At 67.4% G+C, this 18457-nt stretch overlaps 1 protein-coding gene across 1 annotated transcript; it reads right to left on the bottom strand.

Moving 5' to 3' along the window:
- Positions 1–798: 798 nt before the first annotated feature.
- On the bottom strand, positions 799–17446 carry BRSK1 (BR serine/threonine kinase 1). Its single transcript, XM_075015968.1, is given in 21 exon segments — positions 799–1173; positions 2209–2298; positions 2414–2594; positions 2781–2907; positions 3315–3363; positions 3596–3803; positions 4727–4770; positions 4773–4786; positions 5158–5260; positions 5263–5307; positions 5419–5516; positions 6485–6649; positions 7153–7184; positions 8453–8599; positions 9163–9231; positions 10016–10049; positions 10309–10425; positions 10975–11115; positions 13846–13931; positions 14098–14192; positions 17199–17446. Coding segments are annotated over 21 exon segments (2121 nt in total). The 5' UTR covers positions 17308–17446; the 3' UTR covers positions 799–1006.
- Between the last annotated feature and the right edge of the window lie 1011 nt (positions 17447–18457).

Here is an 18457-nt window from a genome sequence, read left to right as displayed (position 1 = left end):
CCGCTCCTCCCGTCCGCCCCACAGCCCCCCCAGGTGCGGTGTCTCCATGCTGGGAATTGGTGCGGGGGGACGGGGGAAGGTGGAGTTTGGGGGGTAGGGGGGAACAGGGGGGCCGGGAGAGTTTGGGGGCAGAGGGAATGTGAGGGGGGGGCCTCGGCGGCGTCCCGCCTGCTCCCGTGTAAACGCTCAGGATCCGGCCTCGAACCGGTTCCATCCCCCCAGCGCCGGCTCGGGGAATGGTGCTTATGGCGTCCGTCAAGCCGGAGAGCGGGGAAGGTGCTGTCCCAACGCCCTCTTCAGACCGGAGACCCCGTCCGGCTAGGATGGGGCTCTGCTAAGCTGCGGCCGGGCTCGAAACCGGGCTCCGGCGCTTGGGGCGGGGGTGGGGGGGAGGAAGCCGGGCTGGCCCAGCAGTGGGCGGCCCGGCCGGGCGGCGGCGCGAAGGTCTCCCGTCCACACGGGGCGCTGCTCCGGCTCGGCACACGCGGTCTGGGGACGGGGCAGGATGGGGTTCAGGGACCCCGGCCGGCAGCTCCCCCCTACAGCCACTGTGGGTCCGTAACCAGCGGCTCCACCCCCGCCCCTGAAAACGGCGCCGCCGTCCGCCCGGATTTCGGGGGGGGGGCAGGTGGGGCCCCCCTGCCTGGCGCCGGCACAGCCGGGACACATCCGGGGGCAGGAGGGGGGGCAGCCGGGGGGGGCTTGTGGGAAGGAGAGGGAGGGACACAAAGCGGGGGGAGGCCGTAGAGAAGCCCCCTCCCCATTCCCAAATAAATAAATTAAAATCCGCCCCCCCGGACTCCCCGCCCCCCGATCGCCCGGCTGTGTGCGTGGGGGAGGGGGGCTCTGTCTGAGCTATTTACAGCTTCACAGTCCGGTCGGGGGCAGCGCCGGCTCAGCCCGGGTGGGGGGCGAGTCCCGGAGGGGGGGGCGAGTCCCGGCCCCCCCCAGCCAGTCCAGAGCAGCGGCGCGCGGGGTCGGAGCGGGGCGGCCCCGGGGCTCCCGGTCACGGCGGGGGGGCCGGCTGCGTCCCGTTCGACGAGGCGAGTTTCTTCTCCTTGCCCGAGGCGCGGCGCTGCTGTTCCGCCACGTCGGGCTCCGAGCGCCGGGAGCTCTGGGCGCCGCGGGGGGGCCCCGGCGGGCGGGGCGGCTGCTGCCCCCCGTTCTTCTCGTCTGGGGGGGGAGAGACACGCTGGGGGGCGAAGCGGCGCCAGTACAGCCCCGCCCCCGTACCGCCCCCCCATCCCTGCCAGCCCCCCCGCCCCTCCCCACCCTGCCAAGCACTGCCCCGCCCCCCCGTACCGCCCCTCCCCTCCCCCCCAGCCCCGCCCACTCCCCTCCCCCCAGCCCCCGCCCCTCCCCACCCTGCCAGCACTGCCCCGCCCCCCGTACCGCCCCTCCCTCCCCCTCCCTGCCAGCACTGCCCCGCCCCCCGTACCGCCCCTCCCCTCCCCCCCAGCCCCGCCCCTCCCCACCCTGCCAGCACTGCCCCGCCCCCCGTACCGCCCCCTCCCCTCCCCTCCGCCCCACCCCGCCCCCGTACCGCCCCTCCCCTCCCCTCCCTGCCAGCACTGCACCGCCCCCCGTACCGCCCCTCCCCTCCGCCCCATCCCGCCCCCGTACCACCCCCCCATCCCTGCCAGCACTGCCCCACCCCCCGTACCGCCCCTCCCCTCCCCTCCCTGCCAGCACTGCCCCGCCCCCCGTGCCGTCCCTCCCCTCCGCCCCAGCCCCGCCCCCGTACCGCCCCTCCCTGCCAGCACTGCCCCGCCCCCGTACCGCCCCTCCCCTCCCTGCCAGCACTGCCCCGCCCCCCGTACCGCCCCTCCCCTCCGCCCCAGCCCCGCCCCCGTAACACCCCGCCCTCCCCTCCCTGCCAGCATTGCTCCGCCCCGTACCGCCCCTCCCCTCCCCTCCCTGCCAGCACTGCCCCGCCCCCCGTACCGCCCCTACCCTCCGCCCCAGCCCCGCCCCCGTACCGCCCCTCCCCTCCGCCCCAGCCCCGCCCCCGTAACCACGCCCTCCCCTCCCCTGCCCTGCCCGCATTGCTCCGCCCCCGTACCTCCCCTCCCCTCCCCTCCCTGCCAGCACTGCCCCGCCCCCCGTACCGCCCCTACCCTCCGCCCCAGCCCCGCCCCCGTACCGCCCCTCCCCTCCCCTCCCGCCGGCACCCCCAATGGAGAAGGGCCCTGGCCCAGCCCGACTCACCGGCGAGCGCCTGCACCGAGGGCTGGTCGTGGGAACTGAGCAGCTGAGCTTGGATGGTCTCCACCACTCGCTTAAACCGACGGCTGGGACCTGGGGGGAGGGGAGAGGTCAGCAGGAGGGGAGGTCTGGGGGTCCCAGTGGACGTGGGAGGGAGGGAGCTGGGGGGTCCCCAAGGGGATGGGGGCACAGGGGTCCTGGGTCCCACCTGAGATGAGGGTGAAGCTGACGGAGAAGACCCCGCTGTCCTTGGGGGCAGCCCCCCCTTCGGAGGCACTGATGTCCACCTGGAACCGGACCGGTTTCTGGAAGACGGCCGGGCCCCCCGACGCCCGGTACTCGGCCCGGAAGCTTGTCTGCGACAGGACGCTGTGGCTCAGGCTGGGGATCTGGGGGCAGATGTGTGGGTCAGGTGCCCTGCAGCCATTCCCAGCCCAGCCACTGGCCCAGCCCCTTGCCCCGGCCCGGCCCGGCCCAGCCCCTTGCCCCGGCCCGGCCCGGCCCAGCCCCTTGCCCCGGCCCGGCCCAGCCCAGCCCCAGCCCCTCGCCCCACACCCCCAGCCCCGGCCCCGCACCGAGAGGAAGGCACGTGGACGATGTCGGCCTTGACAGGAGCCGAGCGGCTTGTCCCGGATCACCACGAAGATGAGCTCCTCCTTCTCCAGCGAGATGAAATTCCCGAACCAGGACTTCTTCGCCAGCCTGGGGGCACAGTGAGGTCAGAAGGGCTGGGGCAGGGCTGGGGGCCAGAGGGTTGGGGCAGAGCTGCTGGAGGACAGCACTGGGTTGGTAGAGCTGTGGAGGATGTGGGAGGGGCACTGGGCCCCAGGGGCAGAGACAAGGGGGCTCGGTGGGTTGGGGGCCCAGAGGAACGGACAGAGGCTGGGGGGCAGCAGGTTTGGGGGGGGGCCAGGGGTCATGTTGGGACAGAGGTCAGACGGGGTCAGGGTCACAGTAGAGTGGGGCTTAAGGCAGAGGTTGGGGGGGGTCACAGTGAGGTAGGGGTGAGAAGGCCACTGGATGGTCCTGACAGGTTTGGGTCATAGTGGGACAGGGATCAGAGGGATGAGGTCAACAGGGGGTGGGGTCAGGGGCGGGGCTGTACTCACTCTGGGGAGGACTCCGGCGTCAGGCTGGACATCTCCTCTGGGGTGGGGACTGTGGGGGTGGCAGGGTTAGAGCAACAGGACCACCAAGTCCTGCCCCAAAGACCACCCCCTGCTGTGCTGTGGCACCGCCCTCCCCACCCCCCATTGTGCCCTATCCCGAGTCCTCCCCTTCACCCCCGCTGCAGCCATGAGCCCTTTAGCCCCCCATTTCCCTGCCCCCAGCCCTCACCCCACTCTGCCCCAACCCTCCTGCCCCCCCCCGCCCTGCCCCCTCCCCTCACCTTGCAGTTTCCGGCGGTGGAAGCGGGGCGACCCCAGGAAGCTGTTCTTGATGGAGTTGAGGCGACTCTTCAGGCCAGGCCGGCGGCACCGGGGCCTGGAGGGGGGGGTGCCGCCGGGGGTTCCCGAAGGGCTGTCCTTGGGCGTGTGGACAGGGGTGCCCAGCGGGGTGGGGAGGGGGCTGCCCCGGGGGGAGGGGTGGGGGGTGACCTGCGGCACAGAGGCGGGGAGGGCTTAGTTGGGGGGAAGCGAAAGCGGGAGGCGGGGGCAGGGGGTGGGAGGCAGCGGGGGGCAGTGGGAAGGGGGCTGAGCGCCGGCTCTGTTGCAGCCCCCGCCCCCCCCGCCAGGCTGCCTTGGTTGGCAGCGTCTGGGTCTTGGGGGGCGCAGGGGGCTCCGGCGTTGGGGGTGGGGAGGAGAAGACGGGGCTCTGCGGGGGAGGGGGGACAGGGAGGGGATGGGAGGGGACAGCTGTGAGATGGGGTGAACATGAAGCACGGCTGTGACCCCCCACCCCCGATCCATGGCCCCCAGATCCACAGCCCCCAACTTCCCCAATCCACGGCCCTCACTTACTCCCAGACTCCCAAGCACCCCACCCTGATCCACGGCCCCCACTGCCCTGCCAGCCCCCGATCTACAGCCTCTCCTGCCCCCCAGAGCCTGTCCCCTCCCCATCTGCAACCCCTTTGTCTAGCCAGCCCTCCCCTCCCCCGCCCTCCCCCACTGGCCCAACTCCCCAGCCCACTTACCACTGCCCCACAACCCCCATCTACTGCCCCCCACCCCAAACACTCTTCCAGCCCCCACCTCCCTTTCCCTGGTGCCCACTGCCTGCCTCCGAGTTCCCCCAACTAGCGCCCCTCCCCATTTCCTCCACCCCCCTGCCCCCGCTCAGCCCCCCATCCCAATCCCTCACCCGCCTGCCCCAGACCCTCTTCCTGCAAATGAAGTGGAATGAAGCTGCAGGGTCTGTGAACCCCCAGAGCCCCCTGCCCCCCCCTTCCTGGCCCCACAGCGACCCATCCTCACCCTGTCCCTGCCCCATGGAGCCAGCCCAGACCTGCCCCCACTACAATCCCCTGCCCCACAGAGGCAGCTCTGTCCCCTTGCCCAGAGGCCCATCAGCCACTCACCCTGGGGCTGCTCAGGGGGCTGGAGGAGAGGCCGGTGGAAGCACACTGACGGAGCGAGACCTGGGTGAGGGGCACAAGAGGGGGGTGAGGGAGGGAAACAGGCCCAGCCCTCGGGTCGTCCTCCATGAGGGCAAGAAGGGGACTAGGTCATACAGAACTGGAGGGCAGCAGTGACACAGACAGGGATCCCCCCCTCCACAGTACAGGGACTCTGACACACAGCACAATGCTTTCAGAGTGGTTGGCGGGGTGCTCCAAGGGGCACAGCTGGGGCAGGGGACAGAGGGTGGTGCCCCCTGGTGGCAGGCTGGGGGGATGGGTGACACCCCTAGCGGCAGGCTGGGGGGATGGGCGGTGCCCCCAAGCGGCAGGCTGGGGGATGGGCTGTGGAGCTGTTCCCCTGCCTGGCTCTGCACCTGCCAGCCCCTCACCTCTGGCTGTGCTGGGCCATCTCGATGGCCCGTCGGGCCGGGACCGGGGAGCCCCCGTCGGTGACGCTCAGAACCTCCATGGATTTCCGCTCCGGCCGGCGCTTCCATGCCGGCTCAGCATCGGTGAGTCCACCCGCTTCCGGGGGGGGTCTGCCAGGAACCAAGGGGAGTGAGTGTGGGGGGGGCTGGCTGGGGGAGGGGCCGGGGGGGCGGTTGGCTCGGGGGAGGGGGGACGAGGACACTGGGAGCAGGGAGATCTACCAGCATCGTTGCGGGGGGGCAGGTCCTCGTCCTCGCAGCTGGGGTACCGCTCCTTGCGATCCAGCAGCAGGTAATAGATCATCTTCTCCTGGTTCTCCCTGGGAGGGAGCGACGTGGGATCAGGGCTGGGGGGGAGCTGGGCACCCCTCACCTTCCTGCTGCTGCACCATCCCCCACTGGTCTCACTAGCCCCCTTCTCCCTCCAGCCCCACCACTTCTGCCTGCGACCCCACACACCCGCAGCCCCTGTACTCACCAGCTCACCGTTACCCCCAGGGTCTGCCCCGCTCCCCCGCCCCCATCCCCCCGTGCCCAGCAGCCCCCCGTGCCCCCAGGGTCTGACCCCATCCCCGGGCCCCTATCCCCCCGGGCCCCCAGGGTCTGCCCCGCTCCCCCCACCCCCATCCCCCCATGCCCAGCAGCCCCCCGTACCCCCAGGGTCTGACCCCAGCCCCCGGGCCCCCATCGCCCCATGCCCAGCAGCCCCCCCATACCCCAGGGTCTGACCCCATCCCCCGGGCCCCCATCCCCCCATGCCCAGCAGCCCCCCATGCCCCCAGGGTCTGACCCCAGCCCCCGGGCCCCCATCCCCCTGTGCCCAGCAGCCCCCCGTACCCCCAGGGTCTGCCCTGCTCCCCCCGCCCCCATCCCCCCATGCCCAGCAGCCCCCCGTGCTCCCAGGGTCTGCCCCGCTCCCCCCGCCCCCATCCCCCCATGCCCAGCAGCCCCCCGTACCCCCAGGGTCTGACCCCAGCCCCCGGGCCCCCATCGCCCCATGCCCAGCAGCCCCCCCATACCCCAGGGTCTGACCCCAGCCCCCAGGCCCCCATTGCCCCGTGCCCAGCAGCCCCCCATCCCCCCATGCACAGCAGCCCCCCATGCCCCCAGGGTCTGACCCCAGCCCCCGGGCCCCCATCCCCCCGTGCCCAGCAGCCCCCCGTAACCCCAGGGTCTGACCCCATCCCCCGATGCGCAGCAGCCCCCCATGCCCCCATCCCCCCATGCGCAGCAGCCCCCCGTACCCCCAGGGTCTGACCCCATCCCCCGGGCCCCCATCCCCCCGTACCCCTCGGCCTGCAGCTCCTGCTGCAGCCGCCCCTTGTCGCGGAAGCAGCCCAGCGAGTGCATGCTCTCCAGCACGTCGGGGTCCAGCTCGCTCACGGACTGGATACGCCGGATGGAGACCTTCCGCGGCACCGGCTGCTCCGGCTCCGGCTCGTTCTTCCCTCCCCTGCGGGGCGCAGCCCACTGCAACTGCCGGCGGGGGGGCACGGGGGAGCGGGCTGGGGGCTCCTGGCAGGGGGGGTGCAGGGAAGGGGGCTGGGGGCTCCCCGCAGGGGAGGTGCGAGCACAAGGGAGGGGGCTGGGGGCTCCCAGCAGGGGGGTGCAGGGGAGGGGTTCCCAGCAGAGCAGGGTTATGCCAGGTTTGGGATGAGGAATCTCAGCAGATCACAGGCACTTACAGGGCATGTTGAGCTGTAGGATTTAAACCCCCCAGGGCTCTGCCAGGCACTAACCAGAGAGGCCAGGGCACCCAGGTGATGGGCCCAGGGGGCGGGGCAGGGGCGGGACCCCAGTGTGATGGGTGCAGGGGGACGGACACTGGGGTTATGGGGGCAGGGGGCGGGGCAGGGGCGGGACACCAGGGTGATGGCACAAGGGGCGGGGCAGGGGTGAGGCAAGGGCTGGACACCAGGGTGATGGGCCCAGCGGGCAGCTGCATGGGATACTCACAGGAACCAGGGATGCTTCTGGATCTGCTCTAGCTATGGGGAGAGAAGAGAGCTGCCAAATTAGCCAGCCGGGTGCGGCGCCTCCAGCCCCCCCGACCCCGAGCCAGCCCCAGAGGGTCGGTCCTCCCAGGACAGATCCCAACCCGGCCCCGCTGGCCTTGGCGCAGGTCTGACGTCACTGGGGTTTCTTGCAGCCACCGCCCCAGGGTGTGTGTGGGGCGGGGCTGGCGGACGCTGGGGAGTCGCTGCAGTGGTTTGTGCTGTGCGTGCGGGTGTGACAGTGGTGTATGTGGTGTTGTGCGACGCGGGGCGGGGCGCCCAGGGGAGAGCTGGGCTGGGCTGGGCTGGGCTGGGCAGGGGGCTGGGGCCAGAGAAACCATTCGGAGTCGGAGCCATTGGGTTCATCCTGCATGGGGGAGGGGCCAGGCCATGGGGTGGGCTGTGCGGGGGAGGGGCCGCATGGGAGGGCTGCGTGGGGGAGGGGCCAGGCCATGGGGGGGCTGTGCAGGGGAAGGGAGGGGCCGTGGGGGGGTGGGCTGTGCGGGGGAAGGGAGGGGCCGTGGGGGGGGGGCTGTGCAGGGGAAGGGAGGGGCCGTGGGGGGTGGGCTGTGCGGGGGAGGGGCCAGGCCATGGGGGGGGCTGTGCAGGGGAAGGGAGGGGCCGTGGGGGGTGGGCTGTGCGGGGGAGGGGCCAGGCCATGGGGGGGGGCTGTGCAGGGGAAGGGAGGGGCCGTGGGGGGTGGGCTGTGTGGGGGAGGGGCCAGGCCATGGGGGGGGGGCTGTGCAGGGGAAGGGAGGGGCCTTGGGGGGGGTGGGCTGTGTGGGGGAGGGGCCAGGCCATGGGGGGGCTGTGCAGGGGAAGGGAGGGGCCGTGGGGGGGTGGGCTGTGCGGGGGAGGGGCCAGGCCATGGGGGGGCTGTGCAGGGGAAGGGAGGGGCCGTGGGGGGTGGGCTGTGTGGGGGAGGGGCCAGGCCATGGGGGGGGGCTGTGCAGGGGAAGGGAGGGGCCTTGGGGGGGTGGGCTGTGTGGAGGAAGGACCTGGCTGCGCACAAAGCAGCCGGGGGCGGGGGGGGCTGCGTGTGACGTCTCGCTGGCCAGTGGGCGCCAGCCATGCTCTGTGCCAGGTTTGGGCCGATGGGCCCCCGGCTGGACTCTCAGGGGCCCTGGGCCTGGAGAAACCACCCAGGTCACAGCACCTAACCCAGTGCGTTCCACCCGGGGCGGATAAGGTTAAAGGGAGCATTGCAGCCCCCCCGATCCCACGGCTGCCCCCCAGCCCCTCCAGCCCCCCGCCAGACTCACGCTGAGCCGCTTCTCGGGCTGCACCTCAATCATGCCACGCAGGAGGCTCTGGCAGTCGGGGGGGATGAAGTGGGGCATGTGGAAGACCCCCCGCTTCACCTTCTCCAGCAGCTGGCGCAGGTTGTCGTCGTCAAAGGGCAGTGCCCCCTGCCGGTGGGGGGACACCCTCAGCAAGGGCACCCCACAGCCCCCCCGCTCTGGGACTTGGAGGTGGGGGACCAGGGCCTGGGGGGCTGGGAGCAGAGGGGCTCTGCGGCGTTCCAAGGGGCCTAGCAGCCCAGGGAAATTCAGGGAGCTGGGGGTGTCTGGAGAATGGGGGGCAGGGGAGGCTGGGGGCCCTGGGAGTGGGGTGATGGAACGCAGGGGCCTGGTGGGGGGTACAGCAGGATGGGGGCATGGGAGACAGGGTGCAGGTGCTGGGGAGGAGGGGGCAGCAAGGCCTAGGAGGAAAGAACTGACATGCAGGGGAGCCAGGGAGGGACTCTGGGGTTCTGGGGGCGCTCGGGGGTTTGGGGTTGGGGGACTCGGAGGCTCTGGGGGGTTGGGGGGCTCTCGGGGGTGCTCTGGGGTTCAGGGGCTCTAGGGGGGGCTCTGGGGTTCGGGGGCTCTGGGGGCGCTCAGGGGGTTTGGGGTTGGGGGAACTCAGAGGCTCTGGGGGGGTTGGGGGGCTCTCGGGGGTGCTCTGGGGTTCGGGGGCTGGGGCTGCTCACCACCAGCAGGGCGAAGAGGATGACCCCACAGCTCCACATGTCGGCTCGGCGCCCGTCGTACTTCTCGCCCTGGGCGGCACAGACATGGGTTAGGATTGGGGAAGGGCTCATCTCGGACCTCCCAACACCTCCCGCCCCCCGCAGAGACACCCCCTGCCCAGGGCACAGACTCTGCCCCCAGCCCAGCCCACCCCTCCCCAGGAGCCCAACCCCCCACAGGTCCCAGGACGAGGGGGAGGGGACAGACTGGGAAGAGAAGAGGAGGGGGAGGAGGTACCCACAGCCCCCTTCCCCAGGGAAAAGCCCCTCCCCCGACAGAAGCCCCTCCCCCTCCATACCCCTCTGGCTGCACTCGCCTCCAGCTGCTAGTGTCTGGAGAGCCCACGTCCATGTGTCCATCCCTCCCCCACACTGACCCACCCGCCCGCACCCACAGATACCAGGCTATGTCGGCCGTGGGGCTGAGCTGTGGTGGGGGGCAAGGTATGGAGTGCAATGGACCATGGGGCTGGCATGTGGGGCAGGACACCAGGGTTGATGGACAATAGGCTGGTGTGTGGAGCAGGGAGGGGTCAGGATATGGGGGTTGATGGGTCATAGCGCTGGCATGTGGGGCAGGTGATGGGCCATAGGGGTCATATATGAGGCAGGAGGAGGCAGGATAAGGGGGTCACTGGGCTGTGGGGCTGGTGTGTGGGGCTGAGAGGGAGCAGGATATGGGAATTGATGGGCTGTGGGGAAGTCCATGGGGGCCAATGGGCCATGGGGCTGGCGTGTGGGGCAGGACATAGAAGCCAATGGACCACGGGGCTGGCATCTGGGGCACGGAAGGGGGCAGGACTCCCCGACTTACCTTGATCACCTCGGGACATGCATAGTGGGGAGAGCTGGGGGGCCAGCAATGGGGGAGCAAGAGAGAGAGAGAGACAGACAGACAGAGGGAGATACGGAGTGAAAAGGAGGCTCTGTCCCAAGGGGGACGGCTGAGTCACACAGGCCCCCGCCCCACATCTCCCCATAGATACCCCAGCCCGGGCAGGGAGAGGGGCTCCGAGGGACACAGCACCCCCGGCAGACCCTCCTCCCTGCCGGTCAGCCCCCCACAGCTCCCAGCCCTGCCTGGCCGGCCCCTGCCCGTGGGCTCACCCACAGCTGGTCTCCAGCAGGCTGGCCCCGACCTGCAGGGACGCCATCCCAAAGTCTGCAATGCGAATGTTGTTCTTCTCGTCCAGCAGCAGGTTTTCTGGCTTCAGGTCCCGGTGGCTGCAATGAGGGGGCAGCTAGTCAGAGGCTGGGGGGGGGGCTGAGATCAGAACCAGCCCTGCCCCCCATGTAAACGGGAGTGACTCTGGATTGAGCCCTGGGGCTGAGAGCAGAACGAGCCCTGCCCCCCGTGTGAACAGGAGTGACTCCGGATTGAGCCCCGGGGCTGAGATCAGACCCAGCTTTGCCGCCTGTGTGAACGGGAGTGACTCCGGATTGAGCCCCGGGGCTGAGATCAGACCCAGCTTTGCCGCCTGTGTGAACGGGAGTGACTCCGGATTGAGCCCCAGGGCTGAGATCAGACCTGGCTCTGCGCCCCGTGTGAACAGGAGTGACTCCGGATTGAGCCCCAGGGCTGAGGTCAGACCCAGCTCTGCCCCCTGTGTGAATGGAAGTGACTCTGGATTGAGCCCCAGGGCTGAGATCAGACCCGGCCCTGGCCCGTGTGTGGGATGAGGAAAGAGAGGCCGTGGGGAATGATGACAGGACGCCCTGTCCCAGGGCAGTGGGGGAGGGGGCCTGGGGGGCGTGCCGGGGGGAGGGGCTCACCAGATGGAGTAGCTGTGGCAGAAGTCCAGGGCGGAGACAATCTGCCGGAAGAACTTGCGCGCCTCCTTGGGAGTGAGCCGCCCCTTCTTCACCAGGTAGTCGAAGAGCTCCCCGCCCGAGACGTGCTCCAGCACCAGGTACCTGGCGGGAGGGAAGGTCATGACCTGTCAGGGCTACACCACTGTGTTCCCCCTGCCCAGCTAAGCCAGGTCAGGCTGGGTCAGTGGCCCCACTGTGCACTGTGGGAGCAGGGGGCGCTGGGCTGCAGGGAGCTGGGGGGGCAGCAGGGGGTGCTGGGCTGCAGGGGACAGGGAGCCAGCAGGGGGCGCTGGGCTGCCGGAAGTTGCAGGGGGCTCTGGGCTGCAGGAATTGGGGGGAGCCAGCAGGGGGCACTGGGCTGCAGGGAGCAGCAAGGGGCTCTCTCCTTCACAGGTTGCCCTCATGCCCCATGATGGCACACGGGGGGGGTGCTGTGCCAGGTTTCACCCCTGTGTGTCACATCAGCCTGTTATGTCATAGCCTAGAGAGGACAAAGGAGGCTTGTGTGGGCGGGGGGGGGGCAGCTGTCACTGCCTGGCATCGAACACGCAAACACCTGCAGCAGGGCCCAGGCCCTCCAGCAGGGGGCAGCACAACCAGACCAACATGCGTGTGAGCTCACACGCCCCCAAGCCCGCTCCAGAGGTCCTGCTCCCATTGCCGGCTCTAGAACATCAAACCAGCCGGCTGCCCTGACTCTAGAGCATCATCACAGCGCAGTCCTGCCAGGGAAGCAAACTCCCTGACCGCCGTGTGAGGCTCTAGAACAACTCTGTGTCCCCAGCTGCCTTCTAGAGCTGCTTTGGAAACACAACCCGCACGCAAGGCAGCTACTGTCTGTTTTACAGAGTCTGTCTGTCTGTCTGTCTGTCTCTCTCTGCCCACAGCCCCTCGAGAAGCCTTCCAGAAAAGATATCAAAGGGCTAAACACAGAGTCCTGCTCTGGTCGGGCACCAGTAAATCCCGGCTCAGGGTTTGAAAACGAAACCAAACCGAGCGCAGCCCTTTGTTGGCATATGACAGCCAATGACAAGAAGTTAGAAAGCTGAAAAAAACACACTTGCTGGGGGAAAAAAAACTACTAAAAGAAATGAAAAAAAACACCTTTCCCAGGCCCTCTTCTCAAGGGATCTGGAATGAAAAGTAACTCAGCAGCAGAACCGCTTTGTGGAACGCGGGCGCCTTCTTTTATCTGACAGAAATGTTACCCGTTAAGGAAAGCAAGGAACTCTGCTAGCCCTGACCTAAAGCAAGCGCTGTCTGGGACTGTGAAGCACAGCAGGGTCCAGCTATGTGGTCTAAAGTCTCCCACCCAGGAACACAGCGTCACCACCACCCACCCCTTGGAAAAGCTGTGATGGAGTGGGGGGGGTGCATGTGTGAGTCAGGCTGGATGTCTGAGGCAAGCAGCAGCTTCCAGTGGCTAAGGATGACCCTGGGGCTACAACTGGCAGGTAACACCTCTGCCTGAACAAAGAGCAGGGAGGAGCTGAGAGGGGTTTTGAATGGGGGGGGGGGGTGGCAGTTAGAGGCTAGGGAAAGGGAGAGCTGGAAGGCAGCCAGCTTGAGGAGGGGGAAGCTACACCCCAGAGGGGCATCCCTCGGGGTCTTCTCCCCAGGACAGGTTGGAAAGACTCTCTCTGGCTGCTATGCTGTTGCTTCTGTGAGAAACTGGACATCTGTTGCCTAATAAACCTGCTGTTGTACCTGCTGAGTGAGAGTCACTCCTGCCAGCAGACGGGGTGCAGTGCAGGGGGACCCCTGAACCCCATCACAAAAGCAAATGCATCTGTTCCACAAAGAGCATCCAAGTAACCAGCTTGTGCCAGCTCCAGGTCCAGGATCCAGACCAATGCAGCAGCTCCCAAGACCACCCATTCAGGAAAAGTGGTGTCCTGACCCAGTTCCAGGTCTGTGATCTAGCACCACAAGCCAGGGACGGGCTTATCGCAGCGCTGCAGTCTAGACACACCAACATGCCCGTTGCAGAGAGATGGGATACAAAGGCAAAGCAGGACAGAAGTCTAACTCTAGGGAGTCACATACAGGCCAACAAGAAGTCCTGTAGCATCTTATCAACTAAGAGACATTTTGGAGCGTCAGCTTTCCTGGGCAAAGACCCGCATCATCAGACGCTCGAGTGGTCTTCTATAAGGTACCACAGGAAATACGGCTACCTCTCTAATACATACAGGACAGCCTCCCTAGAGATCCACCGCTGACACAAGCCAGCGTGTCCAATTCCAGGGGGGCTGGCCTAGAACTCAGAAACATGCTACCACAGTGATCTAGAACGGTGCCCAAGGGCACTTCTTGTTCTAGAACTGAGCTCTAGAACGCCAGCCCCCACCCCATTCTACAGCAGTTGCCTTTCGATTCATGGCCTCTGATGGGCTGGTTAACAATCCCCTTGGCCAAGCAAGGATGTCCTGGGGTTTCAGGCAGCTCCCGGGATGTCCCCAAGGCAGGAGGGAGCTAGTCCTTCCCCCCCAGCGCTATGCAGGGTCAGCCTAGGTGTGTGCCTGGATGGGAGCCCTCCAGTGCCCGGCTCAGGCTGTGCTCCCTGTGAGCAGAGCGCTGGGGCGGCTGCCTGGGAGAGATTCAGGGGCTGGCCAGTGGATCAGCAAAGCGCCCGCCGCCGGCAGAGGGTGTTTCAATGGGTGGTGCACAGCTGCACATCCCTGGGTGCACAGCATAAATTTATCCCACACACGGAGGGGGAAAATTAGCATGGACACTGGGTTCGGGGCATGTGATAGAGCAGAGCCCCTCGGGAGCAGGGGCTGCAGCGGGGGGGCGGGGAGTGTCCAGGGTGTGTCTATAAATACCTACAAATATTTCTTGTTCTCGTAGACGTCGTGCAGCTTCAGCACGTGCGGGTGCTCGATCAGCTTCAGGATGGCGATCTCCCGCTCCACCTGCAGGGGGACACCATGAGAGAGGGGAAGTCGGGGTGCAGGGCAGGGCGGGGGCACCCACGCCCGTCTTCCAAATGCAGCTCTGCTGGGAGCTGGGGTGGATCGGGGGCGATTCTGGAGCCGGGAAGGGGAGCTGCCCCCCGGAGCCCAGCCCCCGGCCACTCACCTTCATCAGCACCGACTCCGACAGCTTCTCCCGGTTCACAATCTTGATGGCCACTTTCTGCCCCGTGATGCAGTGAACGCCCAGTTTCACCAGCCCTGGGGGTGGGGAGAGGGGTCAGGGCAGTGTCACTGCAGTGCAGCAACCCCTGCATGCAGTGTAGAGCCCCACAGACATACTTCAGCGCCCCGTGCTGGCCCAGACGCACAGGCCCCACAGACACAATGCAGCGCCCCCTGCCGGCCCAGACGCACAGGCCCCACAGACACACTGCAGCGCCCCCTACTGGCCCAGACGCACAGGCCCCACAGACACACTGCAGCGCCCCCTGCTGGCCCAGACGCACAGGGCCCCACAGACACACTGCAGCGCCCCCTGCTGGCCCAGACGCACAGGGCCCCACAGACACACTGCAGTGCCCCCTGCTGGCCTTGATGCACAATGCCGCCTAGTCCTTTTCTGCCCCATATAGTAAAATGCCCCCGACTGACCTTCCCTTCTGCAGTGCAGCGCCCTCGGGTTCTGACCCCCACGTTGCATGGCACTGGGTCCAAAACCACCCAGGCATCACGGGCTGCAACCTCCCCACTGCCTCCCCTTTCTCAGCTGGGCTGCACCTCCCCCCACGACATAGGTCAGCCGGCCTGGAAGCCAGGGGCATGGCTTTCCCGGGGGGTGGGTGAGCCAGGGGCCAGCTGCCCAGACTGGGGCAGTTCCTCCAGCACTGGCCACTTCTACCCAGCGTTTGCCCAGAGATCCTCACCCTTTCGACCAGGCTCTGATGCCGGGTCAGGCCACACAAAGCTCCCCAAACAGCCCACAGGGCCAGGGAGCCAGAAAGGGGGCAGCCAGGGCCAGCTGGGGCTGGAGTTGAAAGCAGATCCAGCCCCACGGAGACTGGCCTGGGTCCCCAGGCCAAGCCTTCTGTGCTCAGCTGTGTGTACAACCAGGCACTCCCCGGAGCCCGAACTCTCCAGGGGGCTGGAGCACACAGCCACTGGGTGCCCCCAGCAGTGCAGCCGGGCCCAGATCCACCAGCCGTGGCTCCGACTGGCAGCGAGAGCCGGGCTCTGGGACATGCATTTCCTCCAGCGTTCGGCCCTCGCTGGCTGCCCCCCCACCCCCGACTTTTCCCCACCCCCTCCCCTCTCCTCTCCTCACCTCCCACCCCCACAGCCTTCCAACCAGCCCCCTTCCCCCTCACACAGCTTTCCTCCCACCTGAGAGTCACAGCAGCACTGTTGTCCAGTCTGGGGGGGTGGGTCCTGCCAGGTGCTGTGCTGCACCCCCAGAGAGCATCCCCCTGTCACTGCACAGTCCCCCCGGACCCAGACGGGTCCCTGTCAGTCCCAGACCCAGGGCAAGAGACAGCCACCACTTCTATTAGTTCCCAGTCTAAACAGACAGAGGTGGGGATAAACTGAGGCAGGGAACAATCCAGGGACTTGCCCAAGGACAGCCAGGGAGTCAGTGGCAGAATCCTCCTCCTCCCCCTAGCCCATCGTCCCTCTCACAGCTCCAGCAGCTGGAGGTACCACCCCAGTCTGCTACAAGGGGAAACCAAGTCAGAGCCATGCAGCCCCACAGGCAGAGGTGGGCTTGGCCCTGCCCTCCCCATACCACCTCCTTCTGCTCCACACCCTGAGTAAACAAAAGCCATTTCCATAGGCCCTACACAAACCACACTCCCCTGTGGGTCCTCCATGGCCTGCTGCACGGGAGGGGGCACGGCAGAAGGAGTGGCCGATCCCACCCCCTGCCTGTTCTGCAGACGGAGTATCCCCTGACCCTGCCAGCCGGGGTGGGGGGTTCTGGGCTGGACCCCCCCAGGCTCTGTACAACCACTGCATGAAACCAGCTTCCCCCTGTCCTCGGGGTTCTTGGCCTCCCCTGGAATCCGCCACCCCCGTAAGATCCACCCTCAGCTCTGCCCTCCAGTGACCCTCCCGGCCTCCCCGCCCCGTGTGAGCCAAGCAGGGCCGGGCCGGCTGGAGATCTGCAGCAATTTCCCGCCCCCTCCGGCGGGATTTCCTGGGTCCCGTCCCCCACCATCCCTGCGCGGTGCCCGCGGTTCCCTCCGCCACCCGGCACTGCAGCAAAACCAGGAGCCCAGAACTGCTCCATCCCAACCCCCGCCGGGCAGTGCAGGGATACAACCCCCCCATGCCCAGGGAATGAGAGAGCCAGGGGGGCGCGGGGCCCATCTCCCAGTGACCCGCATTTCTAACCTCTGGCCCAAGGCGATGGGGAGATGGGGGGGGGCTGGCTGCCCCACTTTGCTCCCTGCAGCAGGACTCCCCCCAGGATCCCCCACAAACACACACCTGCCCTCTGCCTAGGGCCCTCGCGCCCCTGCACTGTCTGCAATGAGTCCATCCAGCCCCCACCCTCTGCTAGCCCAGACAGGAAACTGACCAGCCCCCCGGGACAGCCAAGCAACCCCTCATCTTCTGCCCCACTCCCCAGCTCCTGCCCCCCAGGAAAGACAGTGCCCTGCCCACCCATGGTGGCACTGACCCCCTGCCCCATAATGCCAGGGACCCCCCAGCCCAGCCCCATAGCGCCAGGGACCCCCCATCTCAGCCCACTCATGGCAGCACTGACCCCCAGCCCCGCAGTTCTGTTGACCCCTATGATCCCACTGGCCCCCACCCCCAGTACCTGCAGCTCCACTGATCATCTCTCCAAATCTCTAGCACCGCTGCCCCCAAACGCACCCAGCCCCACCCATGGGGATACGACCCCTCTACCATGGCCCACACACTGTGGGTAACACTGCCCACGCTCCGGCCTGGGTGGGAGGCAAGCAAAGCAGTCCACTGGGGGCCCTCAGGCTGCGCCCATCCCCCCGGCGTCAGGGCGCGGTGTCTGACCCAGCAAAGGGGGGGTGCCGGGCCCATCCCCCTGGCTTTGGGGCACAGTGTCTGACCCAGCAAAAGGGGGGTGCCGGGCCCAGCCCCCTGGCATCGGCTCGCGGTGTCTGACCCAGCAAAGGGGGGGGGGGTGCCAGGCCCATCCTCTTGGCGTCGGCTCGCGGTGTCTGACCCAGCAATGCGGGGGGGTGCCGGGCCCATCCCCCCGGCGTCGGGGCGGCGCTGACTCACCCGTCTGGCCTTTGCCCAGGGTCTTCTCCAGCCGGTAGGGCCCCACGTACTGGGCGTGCGGGGGGGCCGGGGCCGCGGGGGGCCCCCCCGGCTCCTTGCCGCCGGACATGACGGCCGGGCCCCCTTTGTCTGCCGCCTGCCCCCACCGCGCCCGGCCGCGAACAATGGGCGGCGGCCCGGCCGCGGGTTCGGGGCCGGGCGGGGATCGGGGCCGGGCGCTCACAGCCCGGGGAGCGGCATGGGGCGGGCCCGGCCCCGCCGGCCGGGGATGCTGCGGCGGCCGCCGAAGGATGCTCGTCCCTCTGCCCCCGCCCCCCGCGGCAGCATCCGGGCACCGGGTGAACCGGCCGCCGCGCGGGGGGGGGAGAGGCTGGTGTGTGTGTGGCTGCGGTTGTGTGATGGTTGTGTGAGTGTGGCTGCAGCTGTGTGATGGGTGTGTGACTGCTGTGTGTGTAGCTGTAATTGGTGTGTGAGTGTGGCTGCAATTGCGTGGTTGTTGTGTGACTGCTGTGTGAGTGTGCCTGCGGTTGTGTGATGGGTGTACGAGCGTGGCTGTGATTGGTGTGTGTGTGTGTGTGTGGCTGCGGTAGTGACTGCCATGTGAGTGTGACTGCAATTGTGTCATGGTTGTGTGTGTGGCTGTGATTGGTGTGTGTGTGTGGCTCTGGTTGTGTGATGGTGGTGTGACTGCTGTGTGTGTGGCTGTACTTGGAGTGTGTGGCTGCAATTATGTGACTGTTGTGAGTGTGGCTGTGACTGCGTGATGGTTGTGGGTGGGTGACTGTGACTGTGATATTAGTGTGATTGTTGCATGAGTGTGATTGTGATTGTACAGCTGTGATTGTGGCTGGGACTGACTGATGTGTCTGTGCGTTCATCTGTGATTGTGTACTGGTTGTGTGACTGTGTATGAGCACACAGCTGTAATCGTGTGGTTGTGGTTGGAACTGATTGTCATGTGTGTTGTGCCTGTGACTGTATGGCTGGGTGATTGTGTTTGTGATTGTGTAGCTCTATGTGATTGTGGTTGTGACTGCAGTTTGTGTGACGGTTTCTGTGATTGTACAGCTGTGATTGTGGGATTGTGCCTAGAACAGATTATGGCATGTGTGACTGTGTGCTAGTTGTCTAATTGTACGGCTGTAGCTGTGTGGTTGTGGCTTGGACTGATTGTCGTGTGTATGGTTGTGTCTGCAATTGTGTGATAGTTATATGATTATGTGTGATTGCGGCTGTAATCATATGACTAGTTGTGTGAA

This window comes from Carettochelys insculpta, chromosome 22 (genome assembly GCF_033958435.1).
Source record: "Carettochelys insculpta isolate YL-2023 chromosome 22, ASM3395843v1, whole genome shotgun sequence".
NCBI classification, from domain to species: domain Eukaryota; kingdom Metazoa; phylum Chordata; order Testudines; family Carettochelyidae; genus Carettochelys; species Carettochelys insculpta.
The sequence above is the reverse complement of the archived record's forward strand: the minus strand, read 5'-3'. Positions and strand labels throughout refer to the sequence as shown.